Below are 18,329 nucleotides of genomic sequence, written 5' to 3' on the forward strand. Positions count from 1 at the left end.
TCAAGAAATGATTTTTTTTTTTTTCTTCTTTTGTTAGAAATGAAACTCCCTGCCCAGTAGGGGGTGAAAATCATGAAGAATGTGAATCACCAAAAACACAAGAAGAAAGTGAAAATTAAAGAGAATTTAGGTCTGTTTCTCACCCACACCTATCACATTGCTTCGGAAGGCAATGATTTTACAGCTGGAGTCAAATGGATCACTTAAATGCTGATTTATGTGATTTGTGGACCTTAAAAATGTTGGTACCCATTCACTTGCATTTTATGGACCAAAAGATCTGAAATATTCAAAAAATCTTAATTTGTGTTCTGCAGATGAAAGAAAGTCACACACATCTGGGTGGGAAAATTATGAGAGAATTATAAAAATTAGGTGAAATATTCCTTTAAGTGTAGACCTGCACTTGAAAGCTCAGCATTCCACTTAATGGTTGTATATTCATTGTCTGCATCTGGCATAGAATAAGGGCTAGCTGGTCAACTTCAATAAAGATGGAGCCCTCAATTGCATTTCACTCTTTGTATAAACACCATGTTGTTTTGCTGTTGCTGTTTAAACTTATTTACATTGGCTGACAGGTTTAAATCCCATAAAACTGATGAAGCTGCCACCCACAGAGGCTTAGTGGGCACAGACATACACATGCTCATTGGTATTGGCCATCTGCTCTCCTCCGCTGTCACGTAGTGCATGTCTTGGCTGTCCTCATCAACAGAGGATCCCTTAATATAATCTCAGGATATTTCTCATGCCCCTGCCCTGACTGACAGCAAAGCGATAAACCAGCACTCCGCCCCCCTGATAAAACCATCAATGACATGAAAAATGATCATCTTTTACAAATATGTGACATTTTTTTGTGCAAGAACCTTTACTAATATAAGTGAACCTCAAGGAACATTAAAATAATAATAAAAAAAGGCATGTCATGACCCCTTTAAATCTTAGAGCTGGAGCAAGGCCTGGTGTATGATGGAAATCACAAACATTTATTTGGCTAATGCAAGAAAAACACTCCCAACTGTGAGCAAATGTAAACAGGAAGTAGTACAGAATGTTGAATCTTGATAATGTCAGAGCAAAACATAAAAAAAAGATGGCCACACTGGAAAGCGAGGGCTTAAGACTCATAGGAGCCCCTCTCTACTTCCGATGTCCACACAGAAGGTCAGCCTAGATTAAATGCATCAGACACTCCTCATGCATATGAAAAAGCAAACATACATATTGATTTCCTGACTTTAGCAGTCCTCATGTATTATTATTATTTTAGTATTATTTTGCAGAAAACAAACATTTTACAAACAAATACATATATTGCGGATTACGATGTGCATGCACTGTCACAATAGCACCAAAGTAAACTAAAAAGTTCAATACAATCGTTTTTCTTTTTTAGATTTTACTTACATGGATATAGCCTACTGCTTTTCACTAGTTCTGGAACCCCTGACGTCACTTTAAATCCCCCCTCCGGTCACGTGGTGCGGAGATGAGCTGAATTAATGCAGCGGTGAGGAACGAACTGGACAGTAACGGGAAACGGAAACAACTCGGGATTTAACGGCGACCGAATGCTGCGACGGTGAGCGACAGCTCTCGAAACCCATCGCGATTTGAACAAAATTCCATTCCATCGATCTGAAAGGCCATACGTGAAATAGTTGTGCCGTTATTTGGACGGAAAAATGATTTCTCCGTGGGACAGATGGGACACGACCGGCTGCTGCCTTTGTTGTCATGTACGGACGGGCACCATTATCCTGGGCATCTGGTATATGGTGAGACAAAGCTATATATATATATATAGAGCCTAATCATGTCATTTTTATATAACAAAGAGCACTTTTATAACCATAATAAGTTTATTAAATAGAATAGTAATTGAATGCTTTTTCTAATTCAGAAAAATTAATACATTGGCTGGAACTTAAAATCTAGTATGTTATCCAGCTGTACAGCATTTCGGGCATACAAGATATACTCTATGATGCCTAAAATGCTATCAAAGTAGATGGCAATTTACCACAATGTGTTAACACTATAGAGCCAATGCAATCAGAATATGTCAACAGAATTAAAGACTAAAATCTAGGAAGCATTAGATAGACATCTAAGATTTGTTAAACAACCATAATGTCAGACTTCATTTTAGTCAAGCTTGTTTTAGAAACTAGAGCTCTTTTACTTAGTATAAATAGAAAATAATCCTTAACCTCTCGCTTGAGACGGTCTGTTACTAAAGAAACACTGTTGTGGTTTGAGATAAGACCTGTATACAAATGAATAAGCATTCAGGAATATTCTGGTCACCTCCAGTCTCTTGTTTTTGCACCACAAGGAACAACAGAAATCATAAAAGCTTGTGACACGAGACTACATTTGCTATGGTCTGGATACTGCAAAATCTAGTAAAAACCTATGAATCCTTGTCCTGACTGCTGACAAGGATTTGTAGTGTCAATACAGTCATAAAACCTACTTTGTGATGTTTATTGACACAGAAAATACTGTCACAGATAAAAACATTATCAGGGACAATGAGGATGGATAAAGACAATTTCTACCATGTACAGGTCCTTCTCAAAAAATTAGCATATTGTGATAAAGTTCATTATTTTCCATAATGTAATGATAAAAATTAAACTTTCATATATTTTAGATTCATTGCACACCAACTGAAATATTTCAGGTCTTTTATTGTTTTAATACTGATGATTTTGGCATACAGCTCATGAAAACCCAAAATTCCTATCTCATAAAATTAGCATATTTCATCCGACCAATAAAAGAAGTGTTTTTAATACAAAAAAAGTCAACCTTCAAATAATTATGTTCAGTTATGCACTCAATACTTGGTCGGGAATCCTTTTGCAGAAATGACTGCTTCAATGCGGCGTGGCATGGAGGCAATCAGCCTGTGGCACTGCTGAGGTGTTATGGAGGCCCAGGATGCTTCGATAGCGGCCTTAAGCTCATCCAGAGTGTTGGGTCTTGCGTCTCTCAACTTTCTCTTCACAATATCCCACAGATTCTCTATGGGGTTCAGGTCAGGAGAGTTGGCAGGCCAATTGACACAGTAATACCATGGTCAGTAAACCATTTACCAGTGGTTTTGGCACTGTGAGCAGGTGCCAGGTCGGTGCTGAAAAATGAAATCTTCATCTCCATAAAGCTTTTCAGCAGATGGAAGCATGAAGTGCTCCAAAATCTCCTGATAGCTAGCTGCATTGACCCTGCCCTTGATAAAACACAGTGGACCAACACCAGCAGCTGACATGGCACCCCAGACCATCACTGACTGTGGGTACTTGACACTGGACTTCAGGCATTTTGGCATTTCCTTCTCCCCAGTCTTCCTCCAGACTCTGGCACCTTGATTTCCGAATGACATGCAAAATTTGCTTTCATCCGAAAAAAGTACTTTGGACCACTGAGCAACAGTCCAGTGCTGCTTCTCTGTAGCCCAGGTCAGGCGCTTCTGCCGCTGTTTCTGGTGCCTGTGCACGGTGGCTCTGGATGTTTCTACTCCAGACTCAGTCCACTGCTTCCGCAGGTCCCCAAGGTCTGGAATCGGTCCTTCTCCACAATCTTCCTCAGGGTCCGGTCACCTCTTCTCGTTGTGCAGCGTTTTTTGCCACACTTTTTCCTTCCCACAGACTTCCCACTGAGGTGCCTTGATACAGCACTCTGGGAACAGCCTATTTGTTCAGAAATTTCTTTCTGTGTCTTACCCTCTTGCTTGAGGGTGTCAATGATGGCCTTCTGGACAGTAGTCAAGTCGGCAGTCTTACCCATGATTGCGGTTTTGAGTAATGAAACAGGCTGGGAGTTTTTAAAAGCCTCAGGAATCTTTTGCAGGTGTTTAGAGTTAATTAGTTGATTCAGATGATTAGGTTAATAGCTTGTTTAGAGACCCTTTTCATGATATGCTAATTTTTTGAGAAGGACCTGTACTGTATTTGTTTTAATTTATACAATAATCATAAATTATTGAAAAAGTCTTTGATATTAATCGGGTGATCCTGGTTTCTATTTGTCTTAAGGCATCTTTATACAGCCAAGTTAAGGATTCTCTGTGACTGCTCAAAATTATGTGTAAAGATGCAATGCCACATAAAAGCTACACTAAATTAAGCTTGTGCTGACCCTCCTCAGCCCCTAGTATCAAAGGCAGTTCTGATGCTGCTTTGGTTAAACGAAATGCAGCATCAGAGTAGCCTTAAACATTGCTGTTGTCATAACATATATTTAATAATTGAGTTTCGTATGTAAAAGTATAACTACATCTTTTCATTTCTTTCATATTTCTGTATTCATAATTTCATATTTAAAACATTTAATCTCATAACATTATTTATGCCTTTTTAACTGCTGTGTAAATGCATTTATGCCTGCTCGGATTAAACAGTCTGTGTTAAAACACCTAAATGCCACTTCAGATGCAGCTTCTTTGCAGTGTAAAGATGGCTTTAGAAATAAATGATCCAAAACAAAAAAAATTGTGAAATGATCTCACTTCCTTGCAGCTCATCAATGCAGTGGTTTTGTTAATCCTGTTGTCGGCCCTCAATGACCCAGTCCAGTACCACTACCACCTCACCAGTTCAGAGCTTGGCACAGAATTGGACGTCATGGACGATGCAAGTACGTTTGACTCATTGAATATCCTATTGCATGTAGTTACTGAATTCTGATATGAGTAGCCTGGTATCATCAATTTTTTTAAGTTTAGCAAGAACTAATTCTACAGAGACTGGCATCCTATTTCCTCATGGTATCAGCATATCTGCCTGTGCTATAGATTTTGGCTCGGTTAACTTTGATTAAAATAGGTTGTCCTCATCAGCAGGATTAAAGATATGATTCTGTGCTATTGGTCTGGGCTGCCTTGCATCTGAGTTCTGTTATATGAAGCCTGTTTTGTAATAGTTGCTCAAGTAGACATTGTGAACTAAAGAGTGTAGTTTAAAATACAGAGGGGATTAAGTGTACCAAGTGATTTCAAAGGCCACTATCAGTATTCTCACAGACACTTACTGTGCATGTGGAGGTCAAATTAAATTGATAGAGTTACGGAGTATCATTTAAAGTATCATAGATTAATTTACATTTTTGATAATGTTAGCTATTGGATGCAATGCTGTATTTGTATCTGTAAAGCTTTTTTGTAATTCTCAATAAAATAAATATGCTTGTATTTTGTAGAGAACGAGAGCCATTGTTTGTTTTGGAAACACAGCATAATACTGTAGATAGCTGGTCAGTTTACTAGTTCATGAGTGTCTGTGTCTTGTGAGTAGCAGTCTGTGTACTACATTTTTTATTTAGGCAGCTAATGTTACTGACTCGTATATCAGTCTCTAGCTTTTTCTCTTTAACTTTCAAATGTTTTGTACGTTTGTTTCTAAATGAATCAGGCACAATTGATGATGTGACTGCATTTACAGTACATCCATGGTCAGTCTTGTTATATATATATATATATATATATATATATATATATATATATATATATATATATAAATCCTGAAACTTTTGTCAGAGAAACAGCTTTAAAATGCCATAATTTTTAAATGAAGTGCTCGCAATTTCCAAACTGATCACACTTTAAATTTGGCAACTGGAAGTTGAAAGTTCTGTTGCTGAAATCGATCTGTGCTAACTGAAATTCAAACCACTGCCCCCAGTGGTCAAAGCTGGAAGTGTTGTTGGGGTGAAATGTCCACAAGGTGGCGCATTTTTAGATGTAAATTATGTTATTATGTTAAATTATGTTATGTATAATACACAGTCAACTCCCAAACCCTAAACCTAACCATCATTGGAGTAAAAATGTAACTTAAGAGCCGCAGTACAACCTCCGAATTGCTTTCAATTTTGTTTATATAATATGTTCCTGGGTTTCATGGGACCCAAACCTGTGTCTCAGAGATTGCTCATGCATCAGTAGCACTACAGGGAATGGTAAACGCTTTTGATTTGATTTGAAAATGTTTGATGGGGGATGCACCTGTCAGTAATTTGATAGAAAGTGGTCAATTTCCGGGTACTTTCCCATGTGATCATGTTGGAACTACTACTGCATGTGTGTTTAGTAATCATCTAAATTTGCATGTTTAACTTTGCCAGTAGGGTCCAAACCATTGTTTGGTTAACCATTTTGTTATCTAACAATTGTTCAAAACGTGATTGGTAAAAGTGAAATTTTGAAGCAAACAAGTTCAGCAGAAATTCAACACAAAGTAACACAGCTACAGGACAAGAGGTGTGCAACAAATACAATTTAACAATATTATTCACAAGAAAACATAAATTAAAAGATCTGTCTTGGGATATAAAGAATTGATTTTGGAATCTCACATCTTAATTACCAAGAAAAACAACACATTAACCCAATACTAGCTTGATAGATTCAAGGCATATACATTTTGGCCATGAGACTTAATATTGCTGGTTCAGTATCTCATATTTTTCTGTTCTCCACAGATATGTGTATTGCTGCAGCAATCTCATTGCTGATGATTTTGATTTGTGGAATGGCAACCTATGGTGCATACAAGGTATCTACCGGTATATCTAATAACGATTAATTGATTTATTATCAGTTTCTTCTACCCAAACTGACCAGTTTAATGAGATCTTTTTTCTTCTTGCCTTTTAGCAACATGCAGCCTGGATCATTCCTTTCTTCTGCTACCAGATCTTTGACTTTGCTCTTAACACGCTGGTTGCAATAAGTGTTGTGGTTTACCCCAATACTATACAGGACTACCTTCAGCAATTGGTAAGGATATAGTCCAAACCTTGCATTCTGATTTATCGATATTGCCAAGAATAATTTTATCATTGATTCTCTTCATCTTTATGTTTTAACAGCCTGGGACCTTTCCATACAAAGAGGACTTGATGTCCACAAACAACATGTGCCTAGTATTAGCAGTGCTTCTCTTTGTTGGATGCATCTTAGCATTTAAGGTATTTTGAAACAACTATACCTTGAACTTTACATTAAATATGTTTTACACTAATGCATGATCTTTAAGAGTCATCATTAAAATCAGCTATGTTATGTTTCAGTCACAACATATCAGTTTACTAATTGCCAGTTGTGAAACACTGGCCTGTATGATGACTACTGAACCCTTGTACTTCAGCTAAACACTCTGTTGTCCTTCCAGAAGCTTGACTTTTCCGGTAGACTTCAGATGTGATACAAACTGCTTTATGAGAGCCTGCGCGCATTAGAGTGAGAGGGAGATTACACTGCTGGGATAAACACACGGAAAAAATTAACCTCTTCGCTTCTCTTTCATACAGTTGAATGAATGGCAATGTAATAGGCTGTTTATTACATTGCAATGTAATATGGAATCAATCCGAATCGGTTTAAGAGTGAGTGTTATTGTTGAATTCAACAGTTAATATGTTGAAGAAAAGAAACAGTCCAGACTCATTTGGCCAGACTGTTTGGCCTTTGATTTAGGAAAAAGTCAGATCAAAGGGACAATTTCTTGAACAGTAAAAGCAGATATTCCAAAATTTGGACTAAACAGGTTTCAGATTGGTTAGAACTAATATTGTTTTGCACAATTCATGCTGACTTTGTTTTCAAGAAAATCTATAGTTCAGGTATCCTAAGCAACCAAATTGGCCTGGTTGCATGGGAGGATAGAGTCACATGGGGTAACCTCCTTGTGATCATTCGTTCTCTGTGGGGCGCGTGGTGAGTTTTGCGTGGATGCCGTGGTGGAAGGCGTGAAAAGTGTATAGTGACAGCCATTTCCCACAGTGCCACATGCTATAGTTTATCTAAATATGATTCAAACAACATTATTCTAATTCTTTTCTCAAACTAATTCTTGTAAAATTGTCAAATCTGCAGTTTTATTTTATAATTTGAGAAACTACAAGGAATATTAGTACTTTTAGAAATTTGTTTGTCACAGCCCACAACTATTTTAATGAATAGTTCGCAGTAGTTATTTACTAACCCTTGTGTTGTTCAAAAGCTGTTATGCTGTAATTTTTTCCATGGAACACAAAGGGAGAATTTTTGAAGAATCTTAACACTAATATTTGCATTTTTAAGATTTACGCATTTCGATTGTTTGACAAATTTCCATTACATTTAATTTATTAATATTGAAATGAAGTGTACATATTATGAATTTAAAATGTATGCAGTATTTAATTGAATTGAAGTTTTCATGAAAAATAAAGAATTTTACTTGTTCCATAGGTTCTTGTTATAAATGTTAACCAGCTGGAATGAAATCATGTAGACAGGGTGCTGTGTCTGGGGCTCATTATGTTTATTGTTAAGCCATATGCACTGCTCATGACTTATGCAGATGTTTTATTTAGCATCAACGGCTGTTTTCTCTCTTTAGGCTTACCTTATTGCCTGTGTGTGGAACTGCTATAGATATGTCAGTGGAAGAAGCACTACAGAGGTCCTGGTTTATGTCACCACAAATGATACTACAGTAAGTCAAATGTTTATTTGAACTCTTTACTCCTCTGAATCTTAGTTCTTCCACTCACAGATGTTTACATAATGAACTCCTATGCAAGACTTTTGTAGTTTTCCCAGTACATTACATCTCTGCAAACCAATGGCAACATGCGACATGCATCACAGCAGGATAATGATGACGGTCTCCTCATGCCCTCCATACTGTTGAGTCAGTGTTTATAGAGGGCATTAGAGAGTGCACTGTGCTGTGTGTCTGTACTGCCTCTAATCCCCAGCGCTGTCTGCCATAGTAATCCTGTCTTACTGCCACTGTCTATCTGTCCTGCTGCGCTGTTGACCCTCACAGCCCTCCAGTCACTGACAACTCAAATATATTTCACTTGAGTTAGTTATGTATTAATGGTGAATATTGCACAACTTGTCAAGAATATGTTCAGTTCATATTTAACCCCAAAATCAAAAGAGAGGAATATTACACATTTATAAATATTAAATAAAGAATCATTTCTTTAATACTTAAAGAAAATGAAACCTAATTTAGGACCATAATGGGTTTTGCTTTGTGACAATATTTTCATGACAATTAAGAGCCCCTTTCCCATTCTAGTTATTTTAATGTAATAAAATCATTAATGCAGTGCACATAAACTTACTACAGTAAAACATGTAAAAAAAAAAAAAAAGATTTTTTTAACTGCAAAATATGGCTTTTATTTGAGGTGAAATGTACCCAGAGATGATTCAGTGACACTTCCCTTATATGGGCTCTGTCATACTGTATATGTTTTTTCTGATTAATTTGATTGCCCGTGCTGTTCAGATGAATCCCACAGATGCCCTTCCAGCAAAATTAGTAGTCAGATGCTTTTGAAAACAGACAGAGAGACAGGAAATAAAAGGCCCTTGAGAATCGTTGGGCTTTCACATTATTGAGCCGTAGGCCATTACATAACTTTCCATACTCGTTTAGTTCATTTGAAATCCTCTCAGTTGACGCATTCCAACCATACTGACAAGGTGAGACTGCGATCCCCTTAGAGCATTCCTGAGAATATTACTAATCACGTTTTTAATAACACAGTGAGCAAAGGCTGCTTTTGGTGGGTCTTTTTTCTTCTTGTGAGGCTGACTGACTTTTCTCTGATAGCATTGAAATTGTCGTTGAAGGCATTTAGGAGATGCTCTTATCCAGAGTGACATGCAATTAGTGCAGAATTTTCACATGTGAGACTGATATGGTCCACAGATGGCTAGTTGCTTGCTAACAAAGCAACTACTAAGTTTGTAAATTATATATATTTTTTGCCATTTTAATGATGGAAATTGTGAGGAGAGAAATGGGGAATAGATCTGGGGCATGAGACAAACTAGATTCGAACCTGCATCTCCCATAAAAGCACCATAGCTCAACAATCATCCATCGTTTATTTAGAAAAGAAAAAATTGTGTTTACAATAAGGCACTAACAATGGAAGTGAATGAGGCTAGTCCATAAACACTAAAAATACACACCGTTTTAAAAGTATAGCCATAAGGCGTAAAAAATGTACTGTACGTGTTAGTGTGATGAAATCACTTCTTGTGGCTATACTTTTGAAATGGTGTGTATTTGAATGTTTATGGACTGGCCCCATTCACTTCCAATGTAAGCTGCTTAAAGTAACTGCATCTTTTGCTTTTTTTTTTGTGTGTGGATTTTTCCCATTTTCTCCCCAATTTGGAATGCCCAATTCCCAATGCGATCTAAGTCCTCGTGGTGGTTTAGTGACTCAATCCGGGTGGCGGAAGACGAATCTCAGTTGCCTCCATGTCTGAGACCATCAATCCGTGCATCTTATCACGTGGCTTGTTGAGCACATTACCACGGAGACATAACACGTGTGGAGGCTTTGTGTGTTCTCTGCGACATCCATGCACAAATCACCACACGCCTCACCAAGAGCAAGAACCACATTATAGCGACCACGAGGAGGCTAACCCAATGTGACTCTACTCACCCTAGCAACTGGGCCAATTGGTTGCTTAGGATGCCTGACTGGAGTCACTCAGCATGCCCTGAATTCAAACTCCAGGTGTGGTAGTCAGCGTCTTTACTTGCTGAGCTACCCAGGCCCCCCATCTTTTGCTTTTTTTATATAAACATGGGACGAGTCAAAATAATTTCTTGTGGTAATCAACATTATGCTAAGAGTTTATACTAACATGACATTGCTGCTTTGTTTTTAGGTACTACTTCCACCATATGAAGAGGCAGTAGCCATTCCACCGAAGGATCCCCCACCCCAATATGTTTCGGCTTGAGATCAACGGACCACACTCTTTCTCTTACTTTCCCCCCAAGACACAATCTCTCATCACAATAGCTCATTCCACTGCCCCTGTCTCCTACTTGAAGATGTAAGTCTCCTCTCCTGTCTGGAGGCAGTAGAATGACATTGAGATGCCCTTCCCAATACAAGGCTGCCCAGCTGTCCTGGCAACACAATGTTGTGTGTCAGCTCCAATCTGATTTGCACTTTCGGTGATAATGTGTGGCACCGGCCTTTTTAATACTGTGAACTTGTCAGTAGTGTTGTTGTCTACTGATATACCTGAGATTTGAATGCAGTGCGCATGATAAACATGGGTGTTACATAAGAGCACTTTTCAAATGGGAAATCAATATAATGAATGTAAGAAGGAGGCTGTTTTCACATAGTTTTTTGGCAAATGTACTGTATGGAAAGAAATGTTAAGAAATCCTAATTCTGATTCAGAATATAATTAAATTAGTTTTAAAAACTTATCTAAAGCAATTCTACAGTCTTCCTTCATGCATAAACAATGTCCCAAGACAGGATCTAATCACAGTCTTTGGGTAATGTTCTCTTTAAACCGATTGCTAATTATTTCAATCAGTTTCAAAGGGTGTCGATGTTCCTAATGGAACTGCTTTTTATGAACCGCTACATACATTTGTATACATTTACTGTATACCAATGTATGTCGCTGTTAACATTTACATAATGACAATGTACAAGTAATTTTACAACAGATTCTGTTGACTGTGTATTTGAATGAACACCACAGGTTAAAATATCGTCACTTAAAAATGTGATTGCTCAGATGAGTAAATGAGAATTACGGGTGTATGGAAATCAATTTTTGTTATTTGTTAAGGCCAAAATCTCCTGTTCAGAGAAGGATCCTACTTTTCTGTTGTAATCACCAAGTAACCATCTATGGATGCATACTGCAATGTTTTTGCACAGATAAATATTATTAATTCATATTATTGTCTGTTATGAACAGTGTTTAAATTAGTAATTGTGGCAAATGAGAAGAAAAAGATGTGACCCCAACTGTAGATTTGCATCTAAGCAAATAACTAGTTAAGTTCCAATGACACAGCATCTCCCTTAGTTACTTTCTAGCTTTATGTAGCTTCCGTTATTGGGAACATTTTTCATTTTTATATACAGTGGCTATGCAACCATATTTTGTAATATGCATGCATAGCTTACAATATAGTTGCATTTATTTGTCATGGTAATGATAGGTATAGAACCATTAAGAAAAGTCTATAAAATTTTCAAATTGATAGATGTCAGCATTTTCCTTTCATTGTTCTGTGTGTAGACTGCCATCTTCAATTCAGCATCGCAAATTCAGCTTCACGTAACATAGTTTTACAGTGGAAGTGGTTTAACAACAACAACAAAAAACAGCATGTATCCTGGCTGATAACTTGCTAAATATTCTGTATATTTGGAAATAATGTTAATTATATACAGTTGGGTTCAAAAGTCTGTTTTTATGCTGTTCACACTGAACATCTGGGATTCAATATCTATTTCAAACGTGGAAATAAACAAAGTTTTTGGCTTTCAAAAAAAAAAAAAACTTCTGCACCATTTCTAGATTTCTTATCAAATGTTAGCAAATTCGTGCCACTGAACATTTTAACTCATTTTGTACAAAGGGGTCGGATTTCTTTGCTGGCACTGAAGCACACAAGATACTCTTGGAACAAAGTTGAATCATGCTGAATAACATGGATCATCAGGTTTTGCACAGACTTGTGGGTCAATGCCTGTGTGAGTGCATGCTGTCATTGAAGCAAAAGGTAGACAAAACAAATGCTAAATAGTTGAGAAATCCATGTTAATACTTTCCACTCAAATTGTTATGCTGTCAGTATAATTTGTAGTGAGGAAAACTGGACACATTTAGAAATATGCAAAATAGATGGATTTTTGAACCATACTGTGTATTCCTGGTAAACATTTTTCTAATAGTAGATCTATGGATATCACAAAATGAATTCACTGAATACTGAGTAGAATGCCTGTATTTGGTCGACATTGGCTTATGTCGTATTTCTAAACAATAAAATATTCCATTAATGCTATATGGCTGTGCATCACTTTATTATTCTAACTGACAGTGAGTAATATAATACAATTATGTTACAGATTGCTACAGTGGACCTGATGTGAATGTGGGTAAATCTTTGTTCATGCTCTATATGTGGTTGGCTGATCCCCAAAGGACCAGGGAGATTTGGGGCAGATCAAAGTGGATTGATTCCACAAATGAGACCGATTTACCCATTTTCAGTTCATTGTATGAACACAACTATGTCAGGAGTAAATTATTAGACTTTGGATTTAAGAATTCATGATATATACAACTCATCCACTGTCCTAGTTTTGATGGTTCGGGATTCCAAGGATTCTGTCTAGTGATGCCAAACAAAGCTTGAGGTCCTTTCTGTAACACGGTCTCATAAATAATGCTCCACTTGTTTTCCTATTCCCCAAATGTATCCTTTTCTTGTCGATAGCTCACTGAAAGTGCTGTTGAGACTGATTATATTTATCCATGTAGGTATTTAAGATTTAGACGTCAAAACTTATAAGGCAATCATTTCTTTGGGGAGATATTTTGATGTTTTTCTTTGCCCAGTCGCATTTTTATTTCTGTCTGAAAATGCTTTAGAGAAAATGTATGTCATTGTAGATGCAGCAGCACATTTTTAATGGTGGAGCCTCATCAGCCATCATGTGGAATGAAATATAGGAAAGAGGCCAAAGCTCATTACAAAAGAGTTAAAGACATTTAAAAAATCTTTGTGTCCTGCTTTCCTACTCTCAGAAAAAAATACAAATAAATACTGTTCATCATTTTAAATGTTTGCATGGAGATCCTGAATAACTGCAAAACTGTGTCACTCTGGGAATGAGCACAGGACCAACTGTAATGGCAGAAGCACAGCTACTAGAGGAGGTTCAAATTTAATCTTTACATTAGATGGATTCTGCACCATTAAATGCATTAGTTGCATGAGGGACATTAAACCTGTAAATTAAAACCCCTTATGTGCCTGGAGTAAGGTTCTAAGAAAGTATTATTTTATTGCACATTGGTAAATTGGGCACAATCTAAAGATGATAGCGACTGCAATGTCATCATAGTGCCATCAAATAATGTAAGTCTCAATTCAGTTAAATGGAATCATGTTGTTTTTTCAGAAAACAATAAATAAAAACACTGATTTAAGTTTAAGACTGCAGCAAATTATTAATAATACTAGATGTTTAAAAAAAAAAAAAGGTTTTGATGAATTGTACCCCCTCATTAAAGTGCTCTAATGCACCCCAATTTTTGAGAAAATTATTCTACCGCATAGACAAAAAGCTTTAAACATTGTGCCCTCTAGTGGTAAAATGTGTGCACATCGAGGAGTGTGATGCTTGGTTTGTTACATTAATTTTAAGCAAATGGTTAAATGGATTTAAATCCACCTATTACAGTGCCGCAGGTTAAATGTCTCATTCTCAGCACATCTTATGCTTAATTTTTTTAAATAAATAAAATAAACATCCCACCAGAAGGATTTCAAAACACAGATGAGTCAATGTGACTTTCCTTTAAAACACATAAAAAATATGAACAGTTGAAGCAAAGCCAAAAATTAATTTTCCTCATATTATCAAAGTATGCTTGTCTTTTTACATAACCCTTCTTAAAGAGAGTTCACCAAAACATGACTATTCTCATTTATACACACTCCTGCCATCTCAAACTCACATGACTTTTCCAGCATAAGTAAGATATTGTTTTAAAGGGTAACTAAACACCTGCTCAGAGGCTGACTCCACCCACTAGAAATATTTGAAAATGCAGGAAAAGTGGGCAGACCCCGGCGGGGATAGAGGGAAGGAACCGAGTGCGGGGGCACCTGAGACTCGTAGTGACGGATTAATTGACAGCTGCTGTCAGACATGTTATTATTATTCCTCAAACGGTCGCAAGACGACATGTACATGAATCTGGCGTGGTGAGCTGGAACCTGCTTACGTCAGCTGTCACCGCTTACGTCACGAAGTACCGCAACAGCCAATAGGAAAATTCAACTGCAGTAGCCACCGTTCAACCTGAAGAGGGCAGCACTCAGACGTTTTTACACCATATATTGTAGAATTAAAACACTTTATACACAAATGTCAAAAAAATTACTTGAATCAATGACCAGTACTAATAAAGCCCCATGCTTACAGATCATTAACTAAAAAAAGTTGGTTTAGGGTTTAGTTACCCTTTAAGGTTGTATAATGTAATTTTGATCCTTATGTAATGTACTGAGGCAGACAAAAGTTTGATAAACAGTACAATCGATGTACCTGGCAAACACGTGCTGCATCACAGAATCACCATCTTGAAGCCTGCACTATGCTCCAATAAGGCCAGATGTAAACATTTCTAGTTATTTTCTAGAGCCTTCATGTCAATTTGAGCCTGAAAATGTTGGACTCCATTGTCTAAATCTATGCAAAAAATAAAAAATGACACCCCTCAAAATCTCTTTAGTGTTCTGCAGAATTTGAGATGGTAGGAGGGCGAGTAAATCTTGAGAATTATTTCTGAGTCAACCATCCCTTTAAAGACAAAACAATTCAAGAACACCAGAACAAAAGTTGAGACAGAAACAAACAAAAAAATTAAATAAACTCAATGACCGTTTCAACCAATTTTATTCCTAATAACATCTGGTGGATTAGGCTCTACTTCTCTCCCTGCTGCTGGTCTGGCATGCTTCTGATGATGTCAGAATCACCTATTAACACAAGAGAAAGACAATATTTACAGATCAATGCATTTCTTAAACTGACTAAAATGTTACATGAGGCTAGTTTATTAGAGGCATCTAAGGGGCAGTCTAGACACTAGATGTCAGTGTTTTACGTGTACTCATACATACCAGGGTCAATGATTGCCAGTGTGCACACCCTGTAGTATTTGCCACAGGCTGTGCCGAGCTCGATATTGTTTCCACTGTAATGATGGACTCCAGTTTTGGCCAACATAGCGTAGTACTCAATCTCGGATTTCCTTGGAAAATTAAAATAATTTAGTTTTAATAATTTAAAGACCCAAAACTTATAAGTCACGAGCATTGGGAAATAACCATACAACACAAACCTCAGAGCAGGGCAGTTGTTAGCCAGGATTACCAGCTTGGCTTTGCCTTGGCGAATCATCTTCTGTGACTGTTTGTATCCAAGGACGTATTTACCGCTCTTAATCACAAGCTGCAGCCTGGAGTTGATGGACTCCAAAGACTTTTTCTGTAAATACAGTAGTATGGGACAAAACCATAAATACATCAGCACACTGCAGGTGGTTTGAAGCAACAAACCCAGCTGAAAATGTAAAATCTATCAAACTTATCTTCATCAAATACATTGTCAAAATCATTTGCATAATTATGTAAATAATGAGGCAAGCCAATTGAAGTTCAGTTAATGAACGTTCACGTCAAAAGACTGGCCCACTAAGCCATTCTCTCTGAATCTCTCATCTGTCAATGAACATACGTTCACATTGAAACAATGTTTATATTTACACTAAATGACACTTCCGTTATCATAAAGTATTTCTCTCATGCAACACATTAAGGGTTTACTTTTAATATATAATGTGCCGACAGAAAGACATTTACTGAGAAGTGGAAACACTATCAAACAGCTCAAAATTGGCTAGTACACATAGAGTACAACACAATGTGGCCTGAACGCAAGCAATCCGATGTAATCATTTGCACAATTTAATGCCTTACAACACTTCAACTGCGTTAAACGATACACGTCTGTTTATACGTCAAATCATGCGAGTTTAAATCGCGAGGCTACATTGGGCTTCCACGTGAGGTTCTCAGGCACGCGCAGCACTGCGCTCCACTCACCGTTTTCTTTGCTGCCACCATTGTTCCTGATTAGTCCGATCTGGCCAACCTGAACACAGCAAAGCGACAAATAAAAACCTGTGCTTTCGACACAATGCGTTTATATTTTGCGTAAAAGTCTTAAAATTTAGTTTTTTTTAATAATGTTCACTAGAGCCGCTCTCACCTCCTGATCACACCAAGATGGCCTCGTTGAGAAAGGGCTTCCCAACGTGCACCGCGGGCGTAAAACTCACGCGCACACCTCGCGAGACCAGGAAGACTCAAGGCGTTCGAGACCATTGATCTTAAAACAGACACAAATACTTATTTATATTATAAATAACTATACAAATATCATTATAATATACACATATTTATATGAATGCGCTAATAAAACGACACTACCAGTAACAACTTTGGCACACCAACTAATTCTTTAGTATGAGAAGTATGGAATGATATAAGGACCAAAAGAACGTTAAAGGGGCACTAAGTAATTTTTCCCTCATTAAAAAAACTTTGCTCCTAAAGAAATCAATAATAATTTTCAAACATTAGTATAAGATCATGAGCACTCACATGAGATGAAGACACCAGTCATATCAACGAGCTTATAAAAGCTGTTTTATTCTGCATGGAGAGGGTCCACTCATGGGGACGGCCATGTTTACCTAATAGCAACTGAATACTAGCCTACTCCTTAATTGCCTGTTATAGGACACACTGACACTCATGGATTAAATTAAGCAGGGATCATGTGAATAGTGAATTTCTACAATGGCACTGATAACTGAAATTATTAAAAAAGGACTGAGTGCCCTTTAATTACCCCTTTCAAAACGATCTCATATTTTCCCCGCCACATTAAAATAATAATAAATTATGCTTTGGTAAGTTATAATTATGAAATACAAATAGTCAAAAATAAAATTTTAAATTATTAAATACAAAGTCAAATTTTGAGGTGTTAAAATTACATTTTGAGTTCCTAAAACACAATTATGAGATGTTAATATATAATTTTGAGGTACTAAAACATAATTTTTAGATTACTTTTAATCTAATAATTACATTTTTTATCTCGAAAATAAATTTCGAAATAATGACTTTTTATCTCACAATTTAGAATTTGTATGTTTTAATATAACTTTTTATCTCATAATTATGACTTACCAAAGCATTGTATTTATATTATATTATTATTATTATTTTATGTGGGAGAAACGGGCTTCCATAATCTTATCTATTTAAAAGTAAAAAAAAAATAAATAATGTTTTTTTTTTTTTTATATAAATTAATACGTAGGCACAATTTATATTGGTTTACTATACTCATTTAAATCATTTGAGCATTAATTTTACATCAAGTTTGATTTACGATATAAAATAATAAAAATAGCAATTAATTTTGAAATGATTAAATATATAATAAATAAACGAACACCTCTAGATATCACACTCTTGAACAATTATCTTTCCAACCTGAATCAATAATTAATTGATAGTTTTATTGTCTGAAGTAAGAAACACATGGAGTAGGCTAATAAAATACTTTTAAATCAATAAAAAAAAAAAAAAAAAAAAAAGACTAGCATTGAATTAGTAGCCTATTTATGTATTTACCACAAAGGTTTAACA

General features: G+C 36.5%; 2 protein-coding genes across 2 annotated transcripts; one reads left to right on the forward strand and one right to left on the reverse strand.

Moving 5' to 3' along the window:
• Positions 1-1,506: 1,506 nt before the first annotated feature.
• Positions 1,507-12,886, forward strand: laptm4b (lysosomal protein transmembrane 4 beta). The gene is made up of 7 exons (XM_052135637.1): positions 1,507-1,784; positions 4,533-4,650; positions 6,493-6,566; positions 6,668-6,790; positions 6,883-6,981; positions 8,397-8,492; positions 10,709-12,886. The coding sequence occupies exons 1-7, from the start codon at positions 1,692-1,694 to the stop codon at positions 10,781-10,783; spliced, it is 678 nt and encodes a 225-aa protein (XP_051991597.1). The 5' UTR covers positions 1,507-1,691; the 3' UTR covers positions 10,784-12,886.
• Positions 12,887-15,479: 2,593 nt separating this feature from the next.
• On the reverse strand, positions 15,480-16,978 carry rpl30 (ribosomal protein L30). Its single transcript, XM_052135643.1, has 5 exons — positions 16,876-16,978; positions 16,710-16,758; positions 15,947-16,092; positions 15,726-15,856; positions 15,480-15,581 (listed from the first exon to the last, which is right to left on the reverse strand). Exons 2-5 carry the CDS (start codon positions 16,728-16,730, stop codon positions 15,529-15,531), a joined length of 351 nt encoding a protein of 116 aa, XP_051991603.1. The 5' UTR covers positions 16,731-16,758; positions 16,876-16,978; the 3' UTR covers positions 15,480-15,528.
• Positions 16,979-18,329: the final 1,351 nt, after the last annotated feature.

Source organism: Xyrauchen texanus, chromosome 10 (genome assembly GCF_025860055.1).
Source record: "Xyrauchen texanus isolate HMW12.3.18 chromosome 10, RBS_HiC_50CHRs, whole genome shotgun sequence".
Taxonomy (NCBI): domain Eukaryota; kingdom Metazoa; phylum Chordata; class Actinopteri; order Cypriniformes; family Catostomidae; genus Xyrauchen; species Xyrauchen texanus.

What these genes read in the sequence shown, in the direction of transcription:
- laptm4b (XM_052135637.1), top strand. Translation starts at nt 1,692, where the DNA reads ATGATTTCTCCGTGGGACAGATGGGACACGACCGGCTGCTGCCTTTGT. An exon ending in TCCTGGGCATCTGGTATATG is followed by an intron (nt 1,785 to 4,532) that starts GTGAGACAAAGC and finishes ACTTCCTTGCAG; the next exon opens with CTCATCAATGCAGTGGTTTT. An exon ending in CAACCTATGGTGCATACAAG is followed by an intron (nt 6,567 to 6,667) that starts GTATCTACCGGT and finishes CTTGCCTTTTAG; the next exon opens with CAACATGCAGCCTGGATCAT.
- rpl30 (XM_052135643.1), bottom strand. Translation starts at nt 16,730, where the DNA reads ATGGTGGCAGCAAAGAAAACG. An exon ending in TGGTGGCAGCAAAGAAAACG is followed by an intron (nt 16,093 to 16,709) that starts GTGAGTGGAGCG and finishes CTGTATTTACAG; the next exon opens with AAAAAGTCTTTGGAGTCCAT. An exon ending in ACTGGCAATCATTGACCCTG is followed by an intron (nt 15,582 to 15,725) that starts GTATGTATGAGT and finishes TTGTGTTAATAG; the next exon opens with GTGATTCTGACATCATCAGA.